Below are 18,773 nucleotides of genomic sequence, written 5' to 3'. Positions count from 1 at the left end.
TTAGTTCATATCATTTTTAGTACCTGTGTTTGTAACTTATACCTTATGTTACAGGTGATGGAAAAGTCAATCTTAAAAGTATGATGGATGAAGTGAAAAATTTCTCAGGTGAGTAAAAAGTTACTATCGCTCTGACATCTGTAAGTCTTAGACTGTACTATTTTTTATCTTACATGCTCTAACTTGCCAATCTCTGACTTATGAGAGTGTGGAGTTTTAACATTACAGGCATAAATATTTCATATTTAGAATCTTTGGGTGGATCATAAAACTGTCAAATGTCCATATTTTCACTTTCTAAGGAAAAAAAGTTCATATCTGTGACCTTCAAAGTCTTCTGAAAAACATGGGGATTGAACTGACAGATACAGAATGCTTAGAGCTGAAGAAAACCCTGCCAACGGATGGTGAGTCGTAACACTGGGCTTTACATAGAGCCCGGTTTTGTGGCTTTTTTGAGAATCTGTAAAACTTTCCATGAAATTTCCTCTAGAAGTTCTTTAAGTATATTAGAAAAGAAAGTTTTGTATTACATTTAAACCTATTAACTGTTAATTCAATTTCCCCTTTTTTCTTTTATTTACTGGAGAGGCACACAGAGAGAGAGAGAGAGGAGAGAGAGAGGAAAGGAGAGAGAAACAGAGAGAGGGAAGGGGAGAGTATGTGTATTTCTGTCCCCTGGTTTTCTCCCCAAATGGGTGCAATGGCCAGGGCTGGGCCTAGGCAAAGCTGTGAGACAGGAACACAATCCAGGTCTCTCTTATCGGTGTCAGGATCCCAATCACTTGCAGCATCATCCTGCCTCCCAAGGTCTGCATTAGAAAGAAGCTGGATTCAGGAGTGGAGCCGTGTATCAAATTAAGGTACTCCAATACAGGATGAGAGCATCTTAGGCCAAGCACTCACCCCTACATTTAATTTTTAAATCATCAATACCTTTAGTCACAAATGAAGCAAATATTTTAACTTAATATTGTTCATACCTAATTATAAAGCCTATAATTAGGGAAAGAAAGGAAAATGAGAATGCCAGACTAGTGGAAGGAAAGGAAAAATCAGAGACAAAATGGGAAATCAAAGTATAGTGAGGTTGTTAAGAGCAAAGCACTTTCTTTCCATATACAGAGATTCAAACCCTGTTTCCAATACTTAGTGCTGTTGTCACACTTAGTCCTGTGCATCTCAGTTTACTCATTTACAAAATTTGTGTAAAAATTAAGTGAGATAAATCATTTTAAAAAGTACATGGTAAATAGTGAAATGTCGATATAAAGGTTAGTTATTGTGCTACTGTTGTAGTTGTGACGATGAGGATGATTGGAGTGGTGATGGTGATGGTGGTGATGGTGGTGGTGGTGGTGGTGGTGGTGATAATGATGATGCTTCAGAATAGTTGAAAATGCACAGTTGGTTCAGATTATAAACTCATAGATATTTGTCACTTTAAAAAATTTGCCACTGAAAATTTGCCACATAAACTGATATTTTATAGAAAACTATGGAAAAATGTTTCTAGAATTATAAAATATAAAAGACTACCTTTGGGATGTTGATATAATTTTCATTCTGATGTGAATTTTCCTTTGTCATAGCTGCTGGAGAGGTGTTTCAGAATAGGATCTTGGATGGTGTAAAGTCTCTCAAAGGTGACAGTTTAAATATGAAATTCCTGAGTCTCTGAAACATTATATTGTGAATATTGAAAACTGATTCATTTGTTGTGCCTCCTTCAATATTTGTATTTAACATATAATATCCTCGGTTCTGTTTTTGGATCTACTCTTAAGTTATCACAAACTTTATCAAGGGGAAAAATTACTTGAGAGTTATTTATTTTAGAAATTTTTAACAAGTAACTGAATCTTAAATGACAAAAATATCCTCTACTGTTTCAGAAGACTATGAGTTTAGTTGCTTTAGCTCCATTTAAAAAGTCATTAAGAACTTTTTTACTATGTTCCATTATTATCAAGCTTAGGCTTAAATAAACAAGTTTTATTCATAACTTTTATGACTATTGACTTTTTAAATCATGAATACATCTTGTTTTTATCATTGTTTTCCATCACATTTCTTAGGTAATAAAGATCATTTAATAAAAGAAACAATGAATATACTTATATTTTTAATGTTTTAAAGTAATTTAATTTGTCTGATTTTATTTTGCCCTCTTTTTAAAGGAGGGATGGTTAATATCAATGACCTGAACAAAGTTCTTGGAAATATGGGAATTAAACTCACAGTAAAAGAACTTGAAGATCTTACAAAAAACCTCCCAGTTAATGGTAAGCATAAAAGATATAACATATCCAAGCATCCCTGTGCTTCAAAAAGTTAAATTCATATATCTGTTAGATATTTCTATTTATATATTCCCAGGGGTTATGAAGTTCAGCATGGCCAAAAAGGAATTCATTATTTTTCAATTGGATTGATTTCTAACTTTATATTATCTGGGCCTCTGATATATTTAAAGCCTATCACAATAAATTTGAAAGTGTCATCTCTCACTTGGGGCCAGAACTGTGACATAGAAGGTTGAGCCTCCGCCTGTAGTGTCGGCATCTTATATGGGCACCAGTTTGAGTCCCTGCTGCTCCACTTCCAATCCAGCTCCCTGCTAAAATGCTTGGGAAAGCGGCAGAAGATGTTACAAGTACTTGGGTTCCTGCACCAAGTGGGAGACCCAAAAGGAGCTCCTAGCTCCTGGTGCTGGCCTTGCCCAGCCCTGGCCTTTGTAGCCATTTGGGGAGTAAACCAGCTGATGGAAGACCTCTCTCTGTCCTCTCTCTCTCTGTAACCCTGCCTTTCAAATAAATAGATCTTTTTTTAAAGTGGGGTGTCATTTTCCTTCACTGTTTTCCCAATTAAACTTAATTTAACATCCTAAAAATTTTTTCAGTCCATCGCTGGCTGTTGCCACTGGCCCTTGGCATCTATGACTTTTGATCTGTTCCAGATGTTGCTGTCTCATCAACATTTGGTATTATCATACATTTAATTATTTGAGCATGATTAGTAATAAAAGGTAGCAAATTTTTTTACACTATGTTTTCTGATAGCCAGTGAGGTTATCATTTCATATACTTACTGATCATTTAGATTTCCTTTTCTGTATTGCCCTTTCATATATATTTTTCCAATTTTCTGTTGGATTATTTTCATTTTACTGATTAACTATAGTTGTTCATACATATATTCTTCTAATGATTTTTTTTTATTTTTATGTTATACATACAAGAAAGACCTTTGTGGATTATCATTGCATTTAGATTGTCATGTTTTATTGAACACAAGTTCTTCATTTTGATAGAGTTTAATTTGTCACTATTTTTCTTTATAATTTCTTTTCAGAAAGTTCTTCCTTATTGGGTCATAAGCGTTTTTTCTACTGTTTTTAGCATGTTAGCATATTTTTTTCAAATTAATTAATTTTATTTATTTGAAAGACAAAGGGACAGAAAGATAGAGATCCCCATCTGCTGGTTCATTGTCCAAATGTCCAAAACAGCCATGGCTGGGTAAGGCCAAAACCAAGAGCTGAAAACTCAATGTGTCTTTCACATAAGTGGTAGGTACCCAACTACCACTATTTCCCAGGATGTGCATTAACAGGAAGCTGGAATTGGGAACCAAGCCAGGACTTGAAGCGAGGCACTTTGATATAGGATGTGGGCATCCCAAGGGATTTCTTATCCCCTGTACCAAAAACCTACCACAGCATATTTCTTTTTTAAAAAAGATTTATTTATGTATTTGAAAGTCAGAGTTACAAAGAAAGAGAAGGAGAGGCAGAGAGAGAGAGGTCTTCCATCCACTGGTTCACTCCCCATTTGGCCACAATGGTCAGAGTTGCACTGATCTGAAGCCAGGAGCCAGGGAGTTTCTTCCAGGTCTCCCATGCAGGTGCAGGGACCCAAGGACTTGGGCCATCTTCTACTGCTTTCCCAGGCCATACCTGAGAGCTGGATCTGAAGTGGAACAGCCGGGACTTGAACTGACGCCCCTAAGGGATGCTGGCACTGCAGGCAGTGGCTTTACTCACTATGCCACAGTGCTGGCCCCCCAGCATATTTCTTTTTAATTGATATGGAATTCATTTTGATTTTTTTTACAGGCAGAGTGGACAGTGAGAGAGAGAGAGAGAGAGAGAGAGAGAGAGAGAGAAAGGTCTTCCTTTTGCCGTTGGTTCACCCTCTAATGGCCGCTGTGGCCAGCGCGCTGCGGCCGGCACATCACGCCTATCCGAAGGCAGGAGCCAGGTGCTTCTCCTGGTCTCCCATGGGGTGCAGGGCCCAAGTACTTGGGCCATCCTCCACTGCGCTCCCTGGCCACAGCAGAGAGCTGGCCTGGAAGAGGGGCAACTGGGACAGAATCCGGCGCCCCGACCAGGACTAGAACCTGGCGTGCCGGCGCTGCTAGGCTGAGGATTAGTCTATTGAGCCATGGTGCCGGCCTCATTTTGCTCTTAATATGAGTTTGAAATCTAATTTTTCTCTATATAAATAATAAATATTTCATTAGCCCTTTTTCTTTTTATTTCCCAGAATCTTTTTCTTTAAGATATACAAACTTCATGTATTTCATAAATACAAATTTATGAACATATGATAGTGATTCCTCCTACTATATCCATCCTTCCACCCTACTCCCACCCTTCTACCTCCTCCCTCTCATATTCCCATTCTTATTTTTTTATTAAGATCTATTTTCAATTAAGTTTGTAACAGAAGATTAACTATACTAAGTAAAGAGTTCAACAAGCAGAATGAAAAAAAAAAAGTTCCTTAACAGTTTTTTTATTTCTCTTTGATTTCTTTTATGACCCATTGTTCATTCAGGAGCATGTTGTCAGTCTCTATATGTTTCCATATGTTCTTCAGTTTTTTTTAAAGGTTTCATTTATTTATTTGAGAGGTAGAGTTCCAGACAGTGAGAGGGAGAGATAGAGAGAAAGGTCTTTCTTCTGCTGGTTTACTCCCTAAATGGCCGCAATGGCCGGAGCCATGCGGATCTGAAGCCAGGAGCCAGGAGCTTCTTCCCAGTCTCCCACTTGAGTGCAGAGGCCCAAGCATTTGGGCATCCTCTGCTGCTTTCCCACGCCACAGCAGAGAGCTGGACTGGAAGAGGAGCAACTGGGACTAGAACCGGTGCCCATATGGGATGCTGGCACCACAGGCAGAGGATTAACCTACTGCACCACAGCAGTGGCCCCTTGAGATTCTTGAGTTGTTGATTTCCAGCTTCATTCCATTGTGGTTAGAGATGAGGCATGGTATGATTTCAATTTTTTTTTTTTTAATTTGCTGAGACTTACTTTATGGCCTGACCTGTGTTCTACCCTAAAGAAAGTTCTATGCACTGGTGAGATGAATGTGTATTCTACAACTGTAGGATGAAAAGTTCTGTAGATATCTGTTAGATCCATGTGGTCCATCGTGTTGATTAACTCTGTTACTTCCTGCTGATTTTCTGTCCAGTTGATCTGTCCATTGCTGAAAGTGGGGTATTGAAGTCCCACATAACGATTGTATTTGAGGCTATGTCTCCCTGTAGCTCCATTAACATTTCTTTTAAATAGTCAGGCACCCTATAATTAGGTGTGTATACATTTCTTATTGCCACATCTTCCTGATGAATTGATCCCTTAATCGTTGCATAGTGCCCTTCTTTGTCTCTTTTAACAATTTTTGTGTGAAAGTCTATTTTGTCTGATGTTTGAGATGGCTACACCAGCTCGTTTTTGGTTTCTGTTAGCATGGAATATCTTTTTCCATCCTTTCTCTTTTAGTCTGCATGTATCTTTGTTGGTGAGATGTATTTTTTGTAGGCAGCAAATAGATGGATTTTGTTTTTTAATCCATTCTTCTTATCTGTATCTTTTAACTGGAGAATTGAGGCCATTTACATTCAAGGTGACCATTGATATATAATGACTTTGCCCTGCCATTTTTCCATAAATATTCTATTTTTTACTGTGAATTTCCTTTGTACTTTTACTAGGAGATTTTCTGCTTTCACCTTCTTTCAAAGCGATGACCATGTTTCTATGTTTCCATGTGTAGCATATCCTTAAGCCTCTTTTGTAAGGCTGGTTGAGTAGTGACACATTCTTTCAATTTTTGTTTGTTATACAAGGTCTTTATTTCACCTTCACTCATAAGTTAGGGCTTTGCAGGGTAAAATATTCTGTTGACAGTTTTTTTCTCTTAAGACTTGGAATATAGCTCACCATTCTTTCCTACCCTGTAGGGTTTCTGATGAGAAGTCTGCTGTGAGTCTAACTGGAGATCCTCTGAAAGTAATCTGGCATTTCTCTTGTGCACACCTTAGAATCTTTTCTTTATGTTTTACAATGTGTTGTGGTGAAGATCTTTTGTGGTCATGTCTATTAGGAGTTCTATGTGCTTCCTGTACTTGGACGTCCCTTTAGAACATGAATATAGTATTCATGCATGCTGCCACAAGAATCGTACAAAGGATCTATACAGTTCTCTGTGTAAGCACAGATCCCTCATCACTTCTCAGCCTTTTGGCTAAGATCAAGTGTGGAGCACAGATCCCACAGCAATGACCCTCACCAGGGAATCAGGGAACCCCGAGTATGTGGAGCCACATGTGACTGCCCAAAGTCCTAGTCACATCCTGCCACAGTGTTTTCACAGTCCCGACACACAAGCCTCCCACAGTCATGAGCACCCAGCCCCCTCTCAGTTCTCCCAGCCAGACTCAGGCATCTCCTCTCAGATGGTTGCTGGGCACATGGACAAGAGCTGGCGCAGTAGTTACATATGTCCAAAATGGCTCCCACTCACTCTCGGCTGATTACAGGACACTGGTGCTGGGTCGTCAGGGAGAGAAAAACATGTCTCCCCTTTTTTCTTCTAGGTTGGCAGGGATACTGTCCCCTACAGGGCTCTAAGTCAGACTTATGCCAGGCTCTTTCTGCAACTTTAACACTGGTGGCTTGGGTTGCTGTGGTCTGGTCTCACCTCACTCTCCAAAGCTGGTGCTGAGGCTCTCAGCTGCTGGAGTCCTGAGTTGTGTGTGTGCATACCCTCCACATAGATCCACAGGATCCCTCTAATTTGCATGGAGTTTCCTCTGCCATTTTCTCTCTCTTTCCTGAGATTGTACTCTCTCCACACGTTTTAAACTATCTTCCCTTAGACTAAAGCAATAAGCTGCCTCCCTATTATGCCATCTTGGTGCCTCTCCTCATTAGCCCTTTTACCAACTGATTTGTATTGTCAACTTTATCACATAGACTAGAGTCTGTTTCTAAGATTTGTATGCTATTTCACTGGCTTATTTCTCTGTCTGTATGCCAATATACTACACTGCCTTAATTATATGGCTTTGGGGCTGGTGTTGTGGTATAGTAGGTTAAGCCTCCACCTGCAACACAGGCATCCCATATCAGTGCCGGCTTGTGTTCTGGCTGCTCCACTTCTGATCCAGCATCCCTGCTGATGGCCTGAGAAAGCAGTGGAAGATGGCCCAGGTGCTTGGGACCCTGCATCAGAAAAAAGACCAGAAAGAAGCTTCTGGCTCCTGGCTTCAGATCAGCCCAGCTCTGGTGGCTGCGGCCGTCTGGGGAGTGAACCAGTGGATGGAAGACACCTCTCTGTGTCTCTCCCTCTCTATATCTGTAACTCTGCCTCTCAAATAAATAAAATAAATCTTTTAAAAAAATGCTTTATTCTAGTAAATCTTTAAAATCAGTATTGCCAAACTAGAAATTATCTTTGCTGTTTTACAATCTTTAACCTTCTCTAAGTTTTAAAATAATATTTTTAAGATTCGTGATTGATAACACTTGTATTTTAATTGAAAATTTATTAAAATTACTATTGTGATTTAGAAAACTGATGATTTATCTATGTTGATCTCATTTCCTGCAATCATGCAAAAGTCTTTCTGATACTAGTAGTTTATTGGTATTTAGAACTCTTATGAAATTTTTGTATAAAAAATAATATCATTTGCATTATGATTATATATTGCAGTATTTTAATTTTTAAACCAGTTATCTGTTGTTCTTATTCTTTTTTATTGGTTGGAAACTGCTGACCATATTAGTGGAGGGTTAAGCTTATGATTATAAATTAAAAGTACATCATTGTAAAAATTTCTCAGTGAATGAGATCCCAGCAGAAAGAACAGGCCATCAAAGAAGGAGGCACCTTTCTCTGAAGGGATGCCTATCCTTTCTGTGGGGATCTCACAACTAAAACCAACACCCATACGGGATGCCAGCACCACAGGCAGAGGATTAACCCCCTGCACCACAGGACCAGCCCCTCTACTTTCATTTCTAATTTTAATATTTATATCTTTCTTTATTATTAATCAAACTAGCTATAGATCTAACAATTTTATTGATCTTTTCAAAGAAACAACTTTCAGTACCCTTGATTCTCTTTCTATTCTCTATTTCATCTATCATAATTATTTATAAACAATCTTTACTGTTAGCTTCCTTCTACTAGTTTTAGGTTAGTTGTATATAATTAATATCCTGGGTGTTATAAAGAGCTCATTCTCATCTGAGGTACATGACCACATAGAAGAAGATTGCCAAATTAGAATTATCTACCAGAAAGAAAATGAGTAGTTATAACTGATAGACAAACATTAATATCTACCATTTACCAACAAAACCTATTACATAGACTGATTCATATTAGCATGCATTGCATGATTACTGAATTAATTAGTAGACAAAAATCCTGTGTTATAGAATATTAAGAAGCCTTAATAGTTGTCTCAAAATGAAAGATCAAATATTTCCAACAAGTCATGATAATTGAAAATATGGGATGAAAAGATTTTAACAAAAAATTTAATAGGAAAGTGTAAACTCTTTACCATTTTTGATGACCTTATTCTAGCATAAATCAAATCTTGTACTCCTTGTAAAGCACTTTAGGCTCTTATGAGTTAGAGAGACCCTATGATCCAGGAAATAGATCATGTATGGATTACTCAAATCTAGTAATGCAAATTAAACACAGCTTTAGAAACTATACGAGTAAATTTTACCTAGGAGCAATAAATAAATTGTTTTATGCTTTATTTCTGAACATTATCATCTGCTTTGTTTTTTCTAACAGCTAATGGGAAGACTGTTCTCAGTAAGCTAATAGATGAAGTGCAAGCTGTTACAGGTAAGTGAAAAATATTCTGAATCTAAGCATATAAATAATTATGCCAGATTATAGTTAATAATTTTCATGATTATTGTCTCATCAGGCATGTTTCCTTTTTATTAATGAAGGCATATATTTAATTTCCATGAGTCATCTCTATTTTAATAACTGTGTAAAATCTTGATAGCAAGTCTATAATTCTATGCAGTATTTTTCAATAACATTTCTTAATAATTGAGTTTAAATGATAAAAATATAGGTTAGCACTGTTGATTAAGTACACTCCAATAAAGATACAGACAGATATTTACATAAAGACTTGCATGAATTCCATCCAAGTGTTAAATTATACGGATAAACTATCTAAAATATTTCCAATTTATAGTGGCACTTTACATATATCCATATATTTCTCTGTGTACTATATTATCTTGTCCACATGAGATGATACCTGTATAGTGGCTTTGCTTTTAATCCAGGAATTCAGACCAATGCAACATAAGAAAAGATTATTTATTTTTACATTTTAAATCTTTAAATAATTTTTTAAAATCTCACATTTTATCATTCTCATTTGGAGGAGAAGATGTTGATATCGATGATGTAAAAGATGTTGTAGAAAACATGGGGATAGAACTTACAGAAAAGGAATGCATGGAGCTGGTGGAAAAATTATCAGCTTATGGTGAGCATGTAATATGTTAAGGTAACTGTGATTTATTTTTAGCTGGAGGCAGTTCTGCTGAGTAGACACTCGTCAATATTTGAAATTATTTTTGGTTGTCATAACCACAGCCTGGTGGAAGCTGTACCACTGGCATCCAGTGAACAGAGGTCGTATATTAGTAAACATCCCAAAATAAATAAACATTCCCTCACGATATTACCCCAAAATGACCGGAGTGTGCTGCTATTGAAAAAGCCTGCAGTTAACTTTCAAGGGAACTCAGGGTTTGTACTTCTGTGGAGCACGTCTGTCCCATCCTACACTCCAGGGAAAGCTTGTCAGAGAACTTACAACTTTCCTTACCTGGAGAAGAAATCTTCAACTGTATAATTTACTTCTTTATTTGAAAAGCAAGAAAAAATACAGCATATAGATCTATGCTGAGAAACACCTGTCATTACTCTTAGTTCTATTGGAATACTTAAGTCTAAGCAAAGAAACTTAAGAAAAAGGAACTATGGTGGTACTTTGGAAATCAAAATATGAAAAGTAAAATGAAGGATTAAGAGACTGTACATTTCAACACAAGAAATAGTACTACTGACCTTACATGTCAAAGAGAAAAAGTAGTCATAATATTAAAGTTCTATATTTCATATTATTTTTTCAATTTTTTTTGACAGGCAGAATTAGTGAGAGAGAGAGACAGAGAGAAAGGTCTTCCTTTTTCGGTTGGTTCGCCCCCAAAGTGGCCGCTACAGCAGGCACACTGCGCTGATCTGAAGCTGGGAGGCAGGTGCTTCCTCCTGGTATCCCATGGGGTGCAGGGCCCAAGCACTTGGGCCATCCTCCACTGCCTTCCCGGGCCACAGCAGAGAGCTGGACTGGAAGAGGAGCAACTGGGAGAGAACCAGCACCACAGCTGGGACTAGAACCCAGAGTGCCGGCACCACAGGCAGAGGATTAGCCTAGTGAGCCGCGGCACTGGCCCTGTATTTCATATTTTAATGAAACATGGAAAAAAATTCTGGATACTTATTTCTGAAATTATTTTTATACCAGATCCATAACAAGTTTCTCTTTGAACAGAATTGTTTATTTTCTTACAGCTGATAGAAAAATCTTTCAGAACAGATTGCTAGAAGGCTTAAAGGCGCTTAAAGGTAAGAGAATCATAATGAAAAAGTGAATGAATTTGAAATCCTGGTGATTTACATTTAATTTATTTCCCAGATATTTAAATTTGAATCTCCCTTCTGTAATTTATGTTGCTACCTTTTTATTTTTTTGCAATTGGTAAAATGTCTGATTTTATTCTAGAAAACATGTATAGTCCATTTTAGCTAATAAGTTGTAGTCAGCATAAGATAAAAGTAGACTAATGCTAAAATCAGTCTTGTAAGTCATCAAAGCAATTTAAAAATCATTTTGATTTTTGATGGAAAGTCAGTATATTGTTATTTTGTGATAACATGCTGAGGGAAGCAGTATACTATGCAATCAGTCTCGGAAAATCAGTAAAATCAAATTTTAAAAAAAGATGAAACTAACTGTAAAAACGAAGCTAAAAAGCAAAGTGCAAAAATAAGTCCTAAATTGTACAGAATGCAGTGAAAAGGCCAATGTCAGAAAAGCTTGCTTGCCCTTATCAGCCCAGTTAGCCTTTCCAGATGACCTTTTCTACTTCCTTGGATTCACACGCTACAGCCTTCACAGGTAATTTGCACCTCATTTATGAAGCCTTTCTTATTACTGAGCTCTGCAGTGTCTTTTTCTCAAATAGACTGTAAAGTCATTGAGGACAAACACTATACCTTCCTTCCCTTCTCTGGGATCCCAAGTGCTTTCCATAATTCTGTTTTTACAAAAGGAAGTGCTAAATCCTTTTCATGCTCCTTGAGGGAATGTGTATTGTACTGGAGACTATCCTACTAATTTGACCAAGGTCAGTCAAATGATTGATAAATGGTGAGGCATACATTAATACCCTAGTCTGTCTGGCTCCAGTTAGTTCTGGAGTCAGACAAACCCAGATCCTGGCTCTACTATCTAGTTATAATATATATATATATATATATATATATATATATATATATATATATATAAAATAAGAATATATTAAAGATTTATTTTATTTATTTGAAAGAGTTACAGAGAGAGGTAGAGACAGAGAGAGAGGTTTTCCACCCAATGGTTCACTCCCCAGATGGCCGCACTGATCAGGAGCCAGGAACAAGGAGCTTCTTTCAGGTCTCCCACATGAGTGCAGGGGCCCAAGGACTTGGGCCATCTTCTACTGCTTTTCCAGGCCATAGAGAGAGCTGGATCAGAGAGGAGCAGCCAGGACTAGAACCGGTGCCCATATGGGATGCCGGCGCTTCAGGCCAAGGCTTTAACCTGCTATGTCACAGTGCTGGTCCCTAGTTAGATATATTAACATGGGGAAAATATGAACTCATTAAGTGTATGCTAAGAGCCAAGCACTATATAAAATTTATAGTCTCATCCAGTTTTCAGCAATATTAAAAGGAAGATTCTGTTTATTGTTTCCATATCACAGAAGAGTATACCAAAACACAGAAAGATTACGTAGACTGTCCAAGGTCACATAGTAACTAGCAGAATTGAGACACAAATCTAAAGAGTTTAATTACAAAACTCATCTATGTATAGCTCATGTTGCCTGCATAGTAGTAATCAATATTAATTTAACATGCGCTAGGCCAGATATCCATGTACTTTTGGAATTGTTTAGAAAGTTTGAGTCTGTGTAGATGTATATTTTTCCCTGAAATGTACTTTCATTAGATTCTTAAAGTTATTCATGACTCCTCAAGATTAAAAGGACATTTATCACTGTGGCTTGGGGAAGGTGGATAGGATATAAAGAATTGTAGAAGATATCCTCTTCTTTCTAAGAGATCAAATAGTGGATATAAGATAAGGTACAAGGCATATTCAGTTCTAAGCAATGGGCTTAGAGAAAGGCAATTCTAGCTAAAGCAATAAGGAAACACATCACAATTCTATAGAATGCTCTGTCATTCACCTTCTAAAAATTGTGATTAAAATCTACATAACATAAAATTTAGATTTTAACTAATGTTAAGGGTACAAATCAGTGGCATTAAGTATATTCACAATGTTGTGCAAACATTGCATTTTTACCGTTGATTTCCACAACCTCTCATCACACTAACAGAAACTGTAGTGATTAAGAAAACTCCACATTTCCTCCCCTCTCTAGACCCTGGTAACCTCTATTCTAGTTTCTATGAATTTACTTCCTCTAGAGACATCATGTAGATGGATACTATTTAACTATATATGTTGGATTTTAGAGTAATGTCCCATATTTCTTTGGGATTTCCCAAAATTTGAGAGGAGTTGAAATAATTAAAATCTACATTTGTACCATAAAAAGAAATAAGACTTCTCTTCATTCAGGAAATTTCATCAACAGTAAAATCATTCAGACTAAAACAATTGCCATTCTATTACTGCTTGAAAAACTTGAATTTTTCTTTATGGTCACAGTTTAGAATTAATGTGTTTGGCCCTTACTCTTGCCTTTCTTTTTTAAGGAGGTAAAATTGATGTCAATAAACTAGACACAGTTCTGGGAAACATGGGGATGAGTCTCACAGACAAGGAACTTGAAGAGCTGACACAGGGCCTCCCAGTTAATGGTAAGCATCTAGACTACCATTCAGTCAGAAGATATTAATGGTAAAAAGCACAAATTCTGCAGCCAGATTCTGTGGGGCTGAATTCTGGACCTTTTGCTTAATAGGGCAGTTGTCTCCATGTTTCTGTACCTCACTTTCTTCATCTATGAAAAGGGTACATTAATAGCTCCTACTTTATAAAGTTTGTGAGGATTCAGTTATACCCACAACTGGCATATAGTAAGTGTTCCATAAATGTTCTCAACATTGTTGTTATTATTGTTATAATCATTGCTACTATTATTAAGCTCCCCTGAAAGTTTAGGCTAATGGGACTATGTATATGAACCTATTCAAAATGCTTCCTTGAAATCAAGCCATTTAGAGAAACCATGAAAAGAATGAACAAATCCTTTCTCTTGGGATGTACATCAACTTTATGGTGGTAACTTCTTGCACTGTGAATTATACACATTGCTGAGAATATCACCAGAACTGCTGAAAGGCCAGAAGGAAGCCAAAGAAAAAGAAAACAAATGGGGGAAGAGTCAGAATACAGGACCTGTGGCAATGAAAAAGAATGAAAAAAAAAAATAAATAATAAAAAGAATGAAAAAGAATAAAGTCAATGAGGGAGACACAGAGAACATAATGAACATAATGAACCAGCATAATGATTAAAATTCTGTCCCCACCCCGAGTGAACCAGCGGATGGAAGACCTCTCTCTTTCTCTCTCTGCCTCTGCCTCCCTGTAACTCTACCTTTCAAATAAATCTTTAAAAAAATTCTGGCCCTCCTAAAAGTGCTTCAGATTTGCAGAAATCATGTTTCTTCCAGCTAATTTAAAATGCATAGAGAAAGGTAAGAAGACGTAGTGTACCATCCTATTGGTTAAAAAAAAAAAAAAAAGTACTTCTGAAAATTACTGTAAGAATTTCTGTGTAAGGCAGCCAAATTCTTTTTTTTTTTTTTTTTTTGACAGGCAGAGTGGACAGTGAGAGAGAGAGACAGAGAGAAAGGTCTTCCTTTGCCGTTGGTTCACCCTCCAATGGCCACCGCGGCCGGCGCGCTGCGGCCGGCGCACCGCACTGATCCGATGGCAGGAGCCAGGAGCCAGGTGCTTTTCCTGGTCTCCCATGGGGTGCAGGGCCCAAGCACCTGGGCCATCCTCCACTGCACTCCCTGGCCACAGCAGAGGGCTGGCCTGGAAGAGGGGCAACCGGGACAGAATCCGGCGCCCCGACCGGGACTAGAACCCGGTGTGCCAGCGCCGCTAGGCGGAGGATTAGCCTAGTGAGCCGCGGTGCCGGCCAAGGCAGCCAAATTCTATTATACAAGATTTGGTACTGGACATCAATTCCCTATTCATAAGCTAAAAATAAGCTTGAACCTTTAAGAAATGTTGAATAATACTGAAGTGTGTGTATTCACAAATAAATTCCTTTTGGAAGTATAAAAACTAGAATTTGCTAACCTGAGAAGATTCTTCCCAAAAACAAGAAATGTTGGGGCCGGCACTATGGCATAGCAGATTAAAGCCCAGGCCTGAAGTGCCAGCATCCCATATGGGCACCGGTTCTGGTCCCGGCTGCTCTTCTTCTGATCCAGCTCTCTACTATGGCCTGGGAAAGCAGTAGAAGATGGCCCAAGTCCTTGGGCCCATACACCCATATGGGAGACCCGGAGGAGGCTCCTGGCTTCTGGCTTCAGATTGGCGCAGCTCCAGCCATTGCGGCAATCTGGGGAGTGAACCAGTGGATGGAAAACCTCTCTCTCTGTCTCTACCTCTCTCTGTAACTCTGTCTTTCAAATAAACAAAATAAATCTTAACTAAAGAAAGAAATGTTTCACCTGCACTATTTCCTGCCCATGCACTCCCATTGAGAAAGCTCTTTTTTTTTTCTTTTTCCTTTTTTCTTTCTTTTTTTTCATCTTACTCAAATGACAATAGTGGCATCTTGGCCATGTCTTACTTTCTGTTTGTCAGAAACAAACTCTTTTATGGAAGACATTTTATTAATTTACTTTTTTATTTTCCCATATCTTTGGCCTCATAATACAACATGTATTTTACTCCCTTATTTTCTTTGTTGCTTGGAATTACACTAATATACAGACAATAATGATTCTGGAAATGAGAAACCAACTCTTGCTTTTAAGACCTTCTAGCTCAAAATTCTCATTTGAGATTATAATAGATTTTAACACTGTGCTTACTAGTTACATTTTCTCAATAACATAGTTTCTATTGAAAAATTTATATCCTGCTGCTAGGCAAGCAATATCCAGAAAATAAATAAGAATAAAATACTTTTTCTGATTTCTTCTGTCTAAAAACATAGTACAAATTTGAGGAAGCTAATTCCATCTCTAATGTTTCCATTTTGTGTCTTTGAAAATTGATATAACAAGTCATTGAAAATCCATTATATATAAAACTCTGTTAACTCCCAGTATGGCTTAAATCATTTATAACTTGTACATGTAATTCAAAAAGACAATGAAATATTTTCAGTTTAATTATAATACTGAATAAGTAGTGGGTATGCACCAACTTTATATGAGCGGAAATCTTCCAAACTTTAAATATTGAAATATAGTATACCCTTTTTAAAAAATATAGTTCCCATAACCTAGCTAAAAAATAGAGAATCTTCTTTTTTTTTCTTTTTTTTTTAACTTTTATTTAATGAATATAAATTTCCAAAGTACAGAATATTGATTACAATGGCTTCCCCCCCATAATGTCCCTCCAACCCGCAACCCTCCCCTTCCCCACTCCCTCTCCCCTTCCATTCATATCAAGATTCATTTTCGATTCTCTTTATATACAGAAGATCAGTTTAGCATACATTAAGTAAAGATTTCAACAGTTTGCTCCCACACAGAAACATAAAGGGAAAAATACTGTTTGAGTACTAGTTATAGCATTAAATCTCAATGTACAGCACACTAAGGACAAAGATCCTACATGAGGAGTAAGTGCACAGTGACTCCTGTTGTTGACTTAACAAATTGACACTCTTGTTTATGGCATCAGTAATCACCCTAGGCTCTTGCCATGAGCTGCCAAGGCTATGGAAGCCCCCTGAATTCACTGACTCTGATCATTTTTAGACAAGGCCATGGTCAAAGTCGAAGTTCTCTCCTCCCTTCAGAGAAAGGTACCTCCTTCTTTGATGACCCATTCTTTCCACTGGGATCTCACTCGTGGAGATCTTTCATTTAGGTTTTTTTTTCCCCCAGAGTGTCTTGGCTTTCCATGCCTGAAATACTCTCATGGGCATTTCAGCTGGATCCGCATGCCTTAAGGGCTGTTATGAGGCCAGAGTGCTGTTAGGACATTTGCCATTCTATGGGTCTGCTGTGTATCTCACTTCCCATGTTGGACCATTCTCTCCCTTTTTTATTCTATCAGCTAGTATTTGCAGACACTATTCTTGTTTATGTGATCCCTTTGGTTCTTAGTCCTATCATTACGATCAATTGTGAACAGAAATTGATCACTGGGACTAGTGAGAAACAGTGACTCGATCAGCTCTTGTCCTGACGGTTGATGTACAATGTAATACTTTATCCATTTTAGTATTTTTTTGTTCTATTACTATTGGTTGAACTCTGTAATTAACACACAATTATTCTTAGGTGTTTAAATTTTAACTGAAAAGTGATCCCTGTTAGGAATTTGGAGAACATTATGCTGAGTGAAATAAGCCAATTCCAAAGGGACAAATACCACTTGTTCTCCTTGATAGGTGACAACTAACTGAGCACCAAAAAGGAAACCTGTTAAAGTGAAATGAACACTATGAGAAACGGTGACTTGATCAGCCCTCACCCTGACTGTTGATGAGCAGCTTAATATGTTATCCCTCTTAGTATTTTTTTTTGTTTGTTCTACTTAATACTTTTGGTTGAATACTGTAATCAATACACAATTCTTCTTAAGTGTTGAAACTTAACTGAAAAGTGATCGCTGTTAAATATAAGAGTGGGAATAAGAGAGGGAAGAGATGTGCAATTCGGGACATGCTCAAGCTGACTTACCTCAAACAGTAGAGTTAGAAACATACCAGGGGATTCAAATTCAATCCCATCGAGGTGGCATGTACCAATGCCATCTCACTAGTCCCAGTGATCAATAGAGAATCTTCTAAGATCAAAATGCTTAAAAGCATCTTATGGAAGGTACTATCTAAATATATATTCTTTATGGCTGAAAGTTTTAATATCTCGAAACAAGAAAAGTCAGTGTTACTTTGTTAATATAACAGAATTGGGAAATTAAAAACCAGATAACACCAATAACGGGGGAAAATAGGTTGAATTCTGGAGGAAATGATTATTGCTCAATTATTCTGCCTCCCTTTAATGTTTTAAAGTAATGCAATCTATATGCTTTCTTGCAGTTGATGGGAAAGTTGATATGAAAAAGGTGATGAATAAAGCAAAAACTTTCACAGGTTGGTGATAAATTACTAACACGGGCTCCAAAGTACAACAATTTATATTTTCCCATGAAAATGATTTTTTCTCAATATCCTGCCATTAGATCCAGTGGAAAGTTTGATCTTGGATTACAGTTTGAAAACAGAAAGAAAAACAATACAAAAATACCTATAAGACTGAATATTTTAAGAAATTCCACATTCTATACAGTTTTTCTTTCTAATGTATTTACCTCTATGAAATTCTCAGCAGGCACAATAAATGACACTGTGAATTTTTGAAGAATTAACATGTTTACAGCAATATTAACAAAATCATTTAGTATCTTCTTTATGAGATTATTTATATTAGCCACCTATGTGGATTAAGTGAATAGTAATAAAACTGACTTTTTTCCCCTATAATTTAAAGAGAACTTCTTCTATTCTGATTGAAGAAACAGCTAAAAAACTATTTTCTCTAAGACAGTATAATGGTTGAAGATTGTATTTTGCTTTTGCTGTTCAATTTAAGATTTAGGATTATCATTAATATGTACACCTCTCACCATCTCTTAACTTTTTACAGGTGAAAAGATCGATATCAATAACCTGGAAAAAGCACTGGAAAACATGGGTATCAAACTTTCTGAAAGAGAGCTTACAAAGCTGAAGATAACACTGCCAGTTAGTGGTAAGCTTCAAAATGCTGCGGGAACCCTCCTAACAATTAGATAGTATAAGCCAAGAAGGGAAATTTTAAAGCTTAAGAATTTAATACCTAAAAATTTGAGAAAATTTAAACGGGATTATTTTTAAAATCCTCTTGCATTAACTGAAGACTATTCTACAAAATA

At 37.1% G+C, this 18,773-nt stretch overlaps 1 protein-coding gene across 1 annotated transcript in view; it reads left to right on the top strand.

The window, feature by feature from the left end:
* LOC100354814 (uncharacterized) overlaps window positions 1-18,773 on the top strand; it is a 279,056-nt gene that overhangs the window by 220,406 nt on the left and 39,877 nt on the right. The window contains exons 46-53 of the mRNA XM_089318019.1: window positions 55-108; window positions 303-407; window positions 2,181-2,285; window positions 9,117-9,170; window positions 9,733-9,837; window positions 10,929-10,982; window positions 13,404-13,508; window positions 18,506-18,610. Of these exons, the coding sequence (XP_089174145.1) occupies window positions 55-108; window positions 303-407; window positions 2,181-2,285; window positions 9,117-9,170; window positions 9,733-9,837; window positions 10,929-10,982; window positions 13,404-13,508; window positions 18,506-18,610 (687 nt within the window). The remainder of the gene's footprint in view (window positions 1-54; window positions 109-302; window positions 408-2,180; window positions 2,286-9,116; window positions 9,171-9,732; window positions 9,838-10,928; window positions 10,983-13,403; window positions 13,509-18,505; window positions 18,611-18,773) is intronic.

Source organism: Oryctolagus cuniculus, chromosome 17, assembly GCF_051225735.1.
Source record: "Oryctolagus cuniculus isolate XC-2025 breed Fujian yellow rabbit chromosome 17, ASM5122573v1, whole genome shotgun sequence".
In the NCBI taxonomy this organism is placed as follows: domain Eukaryota; kingdom Metazoa; phylum Chordata; class Mammalia; order Lagomorpha; family Leporidae; genus Oryctolagus; species Oryctolagus cuniculus.
The sequence above is the reverse complement of the archived record's forward strand: the minus strand, read 5'-3'. Positions and strand labels throughout refer to the sequence as shown.